Source organism: Rattus rattus, chromosome 7 (assembly GCF_011064425.1).
Source record: "Rattus rattus isolate New Zealand chromosome 7, Rrattus_CSIRO_v1, whole genome shotgun sequence".
NCBI classification, from domain to species: Eukaryota; Metazoa; Chordata; class Mammalia; order Rodentia; family Muridae; genus Rattus; species Rattus rattus.
The window spans coordinates 129,298,984-129,308,147 of NC_046160.1; the positions used below are offsets into that span (position 1 = coordinate 129,298,984).

Genomic DNA, 9,164 nt, shown 5'->3' on the forward strand with positions numbered 1-9,164 from the left:
GGAAATATCTGACCCGGGTCCCAACCACCAATAACAGACAGGTGAGACCCTGCCAGGAGTGTGACCTGCTGCTGTGACGTGTCCTCTGTGAGCACCTGTGGATGGGGAGCAGCCAGGTGGCTCCAGCATGAACCAGGAACGAAGCTGGTAACAGAATCGGGCCGAGGGTGAAGTGGGGGAGCACCACAGGGTACCTGTGCCATGCAGGCTGGAAGAAGGACAGTAGGCCCAGAGTATGGCTGTTGGGTGGAGACAATCCCCAGAGGAGCAGTAAGGTGTGGCTTTCACTGGTCACTGGGCTGGTCCACTCCCAGTGCTCGCTGGGGAAATATGGCCGGAGCCACCCTAATAAGTGATGGAGCTGTTGCTGGAAATGATGATGTGGTCATGACTTTGTCCTGAAGCCATGGTGGGTCTGGGCTGGCCCTCTCCAGCAGATTCCAAACTTCACACAGTATCCTTGTCAGGTAACAGCTGTGCATCTCTTCCAGGAAGCTTCCCCCAGACTTCTTGGCCACATATGACCCTGCATGGGAATCACTTGCATCCCAGTCTGACACAGACCAATACCTGCTTTGACCCTTGACACCCCAGCCTTCTCAGAGATGTGGTTCATCCTGGTTCATGTGGTCATTTCCTATCCTTTGGAGTCAGCCTTAAAGAAGACAGATTTGTCACAGCCCCTCCATTATCACCCCACCCCACCCCCTGCAAATAGCACTTGTCACAGAACAGATGTGACTTCAGCATTTGCAAGGTATAGACTTGAGTCCTGGGTGAGTCTTAAGGTCAGAATCCAACACTACATAGTGGAGGCACCAAAGGCAGGGTAGGGCTGCCAGCCCTGGGGGTCATCTGTCACCGTAGGTGGCATATCTGAGGGTCTAATGCACACAGGACCCTCTGCATCCCACTAAAGCTCCTGATAAGGGACACCAAACACCGACAGAGAGGAGGTCATTTGTGCCTTGGAGAGTCTCTGAAGCAATAAGAATGGCTAATCAAACCTCCTCTCTACCTAATTATTCAGCAAGTATCTTCTGAGCGCTCAGCACGAGCCAACACCGTTCCTAAGAACAGCTCATCCCACAGGAACGCACATGGCACTCCTCCCAGGCCCTGGGGCTCCAAGTACAGAGGCCGGGCAAGGTAGCCTGCCTTGGACGGGCAAGGCGGTGCTGGAAGGGCGAGCTTTGGTGCCTCCGGATCTAGGGATGGGAAGGGGTGAGGGGTGGGGGGAAAACAGCAGGGCCCAGGCTACAAACAGGCTGTGTGTTCGTGACCCTTACCTCTGTTCACTCAGGACTATCTGGGTCTGTGTCTAGGGTTGTTGAAGGACTGTGCTGAGGTATGCACAGAGTGAAAGCTAGGAGACAACTAGCAAAATGGAGGTGGGAAGAGGGTAGTTTCAGGAAAGGCCTGAGCATTCAAAGGCCGTTGGCGCACACGGAAATGAGCCGAGAGAGTGTAGGTGAGAGGAGGATGGGCAGCCTGAGGCCCTACTGCTCTGGAAAGGTCTGTGCATCCTAAGTAGTCAGACATACACTTCACATTGGGGTAGCTTCTACAGGTGTGATTCGTGGCTGGAATCGAGCCTGCACGAGACCCACAGAAGTCCTCTCTGAAAGGGGCCCATGTTGTTGATGATAGCTGATGATACTCCAATCTTTGACAGCTTGGAGTAACGTGAAGCCGCAGCTAAACGTTCCAAACATGAATCACCCTTCAGCGTGAACCTACTCATCCCCCAGAAGCCCAGGTTACGAAGCTCCCAGTAGCTCTGGCTTTGACAGAGGCAGGACTGTGATGTGAACCTCGTGGAGCGTTTATTTAGTGTTGCCTGTCTAATCCTCGATTACCTCACCGTGTTCTCCCAGTTGAGGCTTTACCAAACCTGATGTCCATGTTGACCTGTAAGTCCATGGAATCATTCTCTCCTGGGGGACCAAACACCAGCCATCCCAGGTAAGTTAATTTACATGGACCTGCACTTCATTGTCCCGCCCTTCCCACTGATCATGTGATTACCCGAGTGACTGGCTATGGATAGTACTAAGGAGGTTCTGAGAACTTGGAATGCATATGTAATACTGCCTGGTTCTCGGCCCATACAGGGGGTAATAGTATTTAACAAGTAAAGAGCTTAATTATAGCAAGGGGAGTAGATGGCTTCAGACACATCCCAGCCAGGAAGGGCGGAACCTGGTCCTGCTTCCAGGACTGGACCCGGGCCATGCACAAGCTTGTCCGGGTGTGGCCCTGATCCTTGTTTATCCTGTGCTTAGCTGTCCTTTGAGGTGGCTTGGCTTTCACCCGAACTGCCAGCTCTCAAGATGCCCGACTCCATATCTAGTATCTCCTATAAGAAACTGCCACTCCTCTGAGGTCGGGTGCAGGGTGATGGGTAGCGTTTAATCTTAGTACTACCGTAAGTTTGTAGGGGAGCCTGCGACATGCCTAATGCTACCCAGTGTTCTGCGTGTACTCTTTTTAACCCGTACAACTCACATCCTCAAAAGCCCCACACGGTAGCCCAGGTTGCCTCTGCTTCTGCTTGGAAAGGCTCCATGCAGGTGGAATGACGAAAGCTCCAATGGGAAATGGTCAGGAAAACGTCCCCCTTTGTGTATCAGACTTCTGAGCAGACAGAGCCTGCTCTTCCACTGCGTTTGTGTGGACTGCATGTGCTTGGGGGTGGGACATGGACAGGTGGGGGTGGGGCATGTGCTTGGGGGTGGGGCATGGACGGGCTTCTCGGTAGCAGTAACGGAATCTTCTCAAGGATGATCTTGCTCAGGAAGATACTCTTTCTAGAAAAGATCCTGCGGGCTGTTTCTCATTTGTACAGGGTCAACTCCTGTGCAGCAAAGGGGAATAGTGTGCCAGGCCCATCGTCAGCGCTCTGAGGTCAACCCTAAGTCCTAAGGGCATGAAGGGTCCCTCCCCAGTCAGACGTGAGGGACAAGGCAGTTGTAGGTCAGCAGAGAACTTGACACTCGCTCTGGACTCATCTTTCTCCATACCAAGCTGAGCTACGAGCTTTATTTAAAAAATAACTTAGAGGTGTGCTACTGTGTCGATGTCAAGAGAATACTGACTTTTAGAGACCCTAATAGTCACATGGTTACTAGTGATGAGGTGGGAGCCAGAAGAGGGGAGACATTTCTGGATTACACATCAAAATCATGGGCAGGTGTTTCTGTCCTTCTGTTAAACAGAAGGCCTTCGGTCAGCATTCGTGACATACATTGGTAATATTAGTATTTTCAAGGCTGAGAGGCAGAAGGAACGCTGCCAGTGTGAAGCCAGCCAGGGCTAGAGTGAAACCCTACCTCAAAAAAACCAACCAAGCCTAAGACAACCTTCATGTATAGAATTAGCTGAGACAAAACCAAAACAGAACAAGAAAACCAACCTGGGGACTTGCATTAAAGCAGCAAGAAGCCAAACGTGATAGGGTACCTCTGTGATCCCAGCACACGTAGGGTGGAGGAAGGAAGCTCGCGAGTTCAAAGCCAGCCTCAAATTGAAAACAGAAAAACATTTTTTTTTAAATGAGGAAAACTGGTTGCCCTTCATGACAGCGAACATGTAGGTATTTTTTAGCAAAGTAAAGCATTAAACAACTAAGTACATTTATTTCTTTTTCTTTTTTCTTTTTTTCGGAGCTGGGGACCGAACCCAGGACCTTGCGCTTGCTAGGCAAGCGCTCTACCACTGAGCTAAATCCCCAACCCCCTAAGTACATTTATTTAGCAGTGGCTTTGTGAACAGGCTTCCTAGGAGGCCACAGAATGGACTAAAGGCTAAAGGCAAAGCTATCTGAATTCGGGGGACGACAAATCTTTTCAGAAACAGCAATGATGTGGTTTAAGGCTTGTGAAGGCCACGCTTCTCCAGGGAGGTTTTACCCGTGGCAGTTTTTTCACTTACAAGGGACATGTGTGGCTCCCAAGGGGGACAAGAAACTCCAGTCTTAACTCTTTGCTTATTCTTTATGAAACAACTGGGTCCAAGGAGCTGTAACGGAGACAACGCCTACCCCAACAGCTACACAAACTCACGTGCCCACCTCCAAGCCCCAGAGGATTCGCATGGAAACCCCGTGGCCTGGGGAAAGCCTCCAGCATTAAGCGAGGCTCCAAGCTCAGCAGCGTGGGGTGTCCTGGCAGGTGACAGGAAAATCACTTTAGAGAGACAAATATCTTCCTCAACGGAACAATGGATAATCTGAGAGAGAGGCTGACTCTCAAAATGAAACTAAAGAGTTAGTAACCGGGTGACAGATACACAGAAAGTGACTTAGACTTGAGCATTCTAAGGCTAGGACGCACAAGTCGCAGCAGGCAGCTCTGACCAAACTGAGAATTCCAGGGACAGCAGTGGGGACAGCTCGCTGCCACAAGCCCACAGGACCCAGTGTTCTAGAACATTCCCAGTAGGAAAGCTGTAAAGGGCTTTTGAAGAGATGGTGCACACGAGCTTAGGGCTATGTGCCTATCACTTTCGGTACGTAAAGCTAATCCATTCGCCTGCCATACTTTTAGCTGTTTAAAGAGATTTTTTTTACAAAAAATTAACAAACAACCCACAGCTCGTCAGAGTTGAAAAGGTCAGCTCTCATAGGATCATGTAAAAAAATGGGAACATGGAGTGGGGTCTGTTATGCTGGGGCCTGCATTATCAAAGCGCTGCACAAGTTTGGGGAGTTCTTTTGCTTGCATTAATAGACAGCCATAAAGCATTGGCTACTTAGAAAACATTCACAGGAGCACATGGGAGGGTAAAATGAATAATAAAGCCCCCTACATAACTGACAGGTTCTAACGATGGCATCACAGGCGCCCAGACTCACTCCAAGTAGGTACAGGTGGTACTTAGGGTACAGTTGACTTTGTCTGATGGCCGCAGAGACCAGTCCCTCTGGATTTACAGAAGTGTTTCACATTACGGTGTGAGTAATGTTATGTTTAACAGGCGTGTCTGTTTTACGGCTGTGACTGACAGAGGGATCCGTCTCATCTACGCTATCATGCCCCTGCTGGCTCTGCAGTGACCGGACATCGGACACTATACCTTTCATCCTGCGGTTACAGGCAGACAGTAATGGCCTTGTCCTCTTTGGTGCACTGGCTTCATTGAAATGGCCCTATCCTTAGTAACTAATAAGGAGAGTTTTAAGTCGAGATCACACAAGCAAAAATAGCCGGAAGGTACTGAATAGGTGATGTTCCTTCCCTTCCTCAGTGTGGTTTCCATTGGGCTGTTAGGCTCCATTCATTGTGTGTGTGCTGTACACAAGATCCCCCCTCTAGAATGAAGAGCACAGGGGAACAGGTTTTTTTTCAAGCAAAAATGTTTATGATAAAACAGACCATCCAAACAAAAACCCCACCCATTAAAATTAGGCAGGACCCACCGGCCTTCTGACTTTAAAGTCCCAGCTCTGTTTAGCAGAATAAAGCATCTCTGTATGTTTGTTTGCTTGGACTTTAGTCAACCCCAGAATTTCCTCCTCCTCTTAATTTGGCCAGAGTTAGAAAAGTTTGATCTGTTTCTAGACTCTCAAGCATTTAATGCTTGCACAACCCATTTAAAACTTAGGAATGCTGCCCTTTTTCATGTTCCCATTAAAAACACACAAAATAAACACAAAGCACACATTGTAAGGATAATGAGCCAGATGGAAAAGTTAATGTGCTATAATGATATTCGTTTTGCAACATCAAAAGCAGCAGAAATACTGAATACAATTTGATTAAATCATAAATACTGAGATTGACTATGCACATAGACATTACATTTAGGCTCCATGAGCGGAAAGCTCTCCAGAGGAGATAAAGTGCAAAGCGGCAGGATCAGCTGTCCGTCAGTACTCCCACTCATCAGACTTCATGTCAAGGTAGCTGAGGATGTTCTGGGCCAGCTTCACGGCCTGCTTCCTGGCAGCCTTACACTTCTCTTCTCCCAGTGGGTCAACAGCATCCAGAGTCAGCAACTGTTTGGTCAGTAGCTCCTCCAGACGAATGTAGTTCTTATCAGTTCGGTTCCCACCAAAGGAGAGGACTTCACCCTGGATCTCTGACAGGTTTCCAAGGACATTCCACACAGCCTTATGTGGGGGGGTCTCCTCACACACGAACAGCTTCCTCTTCTCGAGGGCCTCCTTCAGGTCCAGGTACGTGATGAGGGTCTGCACTTCAATCACCGCTCTTCTCCTGGCCTCTCGGATGCAGGGGTTTTTCTCCAGACTCACTTCGTCCAGCTGCCCGATCAAGCCCTGCAGCTCTGTCTTGGACCTCAGGTACAATTCAGGAGGGCTCTGCGCCTGGAGAAGTTCATTTTTCATTTCTCTCATCCTCTTGAGGACATTTTCTATCTTTATAATGGAATGGTTCTGTCCCAGGTCAAATGCATGTGTATTGTCAGCTTCCTCTTCTAAATCTAGATATTTTAGTAATTTGTTGATATCTTCCACCACCTCCCTCCGATAATTTCTGATCTCTGTACGCCCACACACATCTAGAGCATCTAAATCAGCCATCAGTCCTGACAGCACGCATGATAAGTGCCTGCAAGTCTCAGAACTGTCCACGCCCATCAGAAGTGCAATCAGAGTACCTCTGGCCTTGTTCACCTCACACATCACAGAATTGATCTTGGCGACAGAAGGATGCACATCCTCGGAAAGTGGCAGGGAAGGCTGTTTCCTCACACAGTCTTCAATAATCTCTTGTACCGCACAGATCTTGGTTAGTGTGTGGTACCTTGCTTTCCGCAAGGAGATCTTCCCTCCTGTTTTAACATGTGTCAGCCTCAGAATGATGTCCTGGATGGCTTCCTCAAACTCGCTAGTCACACAGTTGCTTCCACTGTAAAAGGGCACAGTCTTTTCTTTCACAAGGGCCTGAGCTTCTTGAAAGATATTCTTGATTTCAATCCGGTGTGGGTGGTTCGCGTTCTGCTCCAACTCTTTGAGAAGGCGTTCTGTGTCCTGTGCTGCCCTCTTCCTAGCTTGCTGGATGTCTCCTTTCCCTTCTGTATCCACAGAGTCGATTTCAAAAAGTTGTTTCGTCAGAATCCTCTCCAGTCTCTTGTAATTCTTGTCATCCGACAGGCCACTGAAGCCAACCACTTGCTGCTCTATACTCTTTACTTCCCGTTGGATCTCCTGAAGCCTACTAATAGAAGGGTGTTGGTTTCCCATATCCATACTTGTGTGTTCAGTTTCACAAGCACTGAAAGATAGCAAGAACGATAACTTATTAGTCTCTTAGGGTTATAACCCATTCCAAACACTCCTTTTTAGTACACTTTTTTTTTCCCCCCGGAGCTGGGGACCGAACCCAGGGCCTTGCGCATGCTAGGCAAGCGCTCTACCACTGAGCTAAATCCCCAACCCCTTAGTACACTTTTTAAAAGGGCTCACTGGGGCTGTGGAGAGAGTTCTTAGTCAAGTGTCCAGGTTGGAACTCCAGAACACGTGCAAAAAAAGCCAGGGAAGGGGCTGGAGAGAGGGCTCAGTGGTTAAGAGACTTGAATGCTTTCTAAAGGACCTGGGTTTGATTACCAGCACCCATATGACAACTCATGACCACCACGAATGGTAACTCCAGTTCCAGGGGATCTGATTCCCTTTCTGTACTCTACAGGCACGCATGTGGTGCACAGACATCCATGCAGGCAAATGAAACACCAACACACATAAAATAAAACAGAAAGGCCAGGCAAGACGGTGCCCAGTTAAATTCCCAGCGCTGGGGAGGCAAAGACGGATGGAGCTCTGGGATTCACTGGCCAGCCAGCCAGCCTAACTGAGGGGCTCCAGGACTATGAGAAGCCTTGCCTCAAAAAACAAAACCAAAGGACACCACAGAAACGATGGCAGGTGGACAGGTCAAACTCTGGCAGCTGGGCATGCAGCAAACACACGGAGGGTTTTGTCAAAGGTTTAAAAGACACTTGAGGAAAAGGAAGATGTGACATGTCAACTGCCTCTTTGGACAGGTACAAAAAATAAACCAAGCTGGTGAGCTGGTGTATGCCTACCATCCTAGCACCAGGGAGACAGAGGAAAGAGAATTACGAATTCAAGATCGCCAAGGGCTACTTGGTGACACCAAGAAGCAAAAGCAAAAAGAAAATAAGGGAACATGGCAGGGATTTTAAGAACAGACAGGAAGGTACTCATGGTCCAGCCTGGGTAGATGTCTAGGCCTATGAATTCTGTCTTAAACCATGAAAGCGAGCTGCGTACACTTTCATACTAGGTCAACCCACCGGGTTAGCAGCAACACAATCTCCTGAGATCCCACCAACCTAAGCTACTCTTTGGAACCAGCAGGGTGCCCTTGTGGAAGTAGCTCTTCCAAACTGACAGGAGCAGCATTCGGACAGACAGCTAAACTTCCTACTTTTCAGAAAGTGGAACTAAGAAACGTCCAAATCCTCGCCCTCGACTTCAAGTACCCGCCGCAAAAACCTGACGACTGCGATTAACTCGGTCACTCGCCTCCCCGTAAGTGTGCTTAGAGCATTTCCCACGCTCTCAGGTTTCTGTCAAACAGCTCACTTCTGGCGGGCAGGCCACAGAACTCAGTCCCTGGGGAGGGTCCAAGCCCGGCCTTCGCAGCGCTTTACTCCGAGAGGTCTGGGTGGCGGCGGTCTTGGCTGCCGCGGAGGGCGGCGAGGTGGGAGATCGGCCCTTCACGGGGAGCGGCACCGGAGCGGAGCCCCCAGCGTCATCCCCCTCGCCCTTCCCGGCTAGGTCTGACCCGGGCAGCCGGTGAAGGGGCCGGCGGAGGCGGCGGCAGCTACTGGCCGCGGCGGCCGCTCCCGGGTCTCGGCCGGGCCGGACGCGCCGCCACCTGACCTCACAATGGGCGCGCGGCGGGCGCTGGCCTGCGCAGCGAGGGTGGCCAAGTGCCCGACTCCGGAAGCTCGGAGGTCGCGCCCCGGCGCAGCGCTCACCTGTGCCGCACGCGCCATCGCGCTCCGCCACCTCCACTTCCGCAGCGTTGTCGCCGTCCTCGCACCGCGGGCCCCTCAGCTCTGAGCCCGGAGAAAACTCGCCTCCTCGTCCGTGCGGGCCCCGCAGCCCGTCGTCCCTCTCAGGGAATGCGCACGGTCGGCCTCGCCGCGCGTCGCCCCAGGCTTTGCGACGC

At 50.5% G+C, this 9,164-nt stretch overlaps 1 protein-coding gene across 3 annotated transcripts; it reads right to left on the minus strand.

Moving 5' to 3' along the window:
* Positions 1 to 5,338: 5,338 nt before the first annotated feature.
* Positions 5,339 to 9,134, minus strand: Bag5 (BAG cochaperone 5). Of its 3 annotated transcripts, none has more exons than XM_032908502.1 (2): positions 8,971 to 9,134; positions 5,339 to 7,238 (listed from the first exon to the last, which is right to left on the minus strand). In XM_032908502.1, the coding sequence occupies exon 2, from the start codon at positions 7,211 to 7,213 to the stop codon at positions 5,870 to 5,872; it is 1,344 nt and encodes a 447-aa protein (XP_032764393.1). In that variant the 5' UTR covers positions 7,214 to 7,238; positions 8,971 to 9,134; the 3' UTR covers positions 5,339 to 5,869. The 3 variants fall into 3 exon arrangements, with proteins under 3 accessions (XP_032764393.1, XP_032764394.1, XP_032764395.1); XM_032908503.1 differs by lacking the exon at positions 8,971 to 9,134 and adding an exon at positions 8,513 to 8,786; XM_032908504.1 differs by lacking the exon at positions 8,971 to 9,134 and adding an exon at positions 8,320 to 8,458.
* Positions 9,135 to 9,164: the final 30 nt, after the last annotated feature.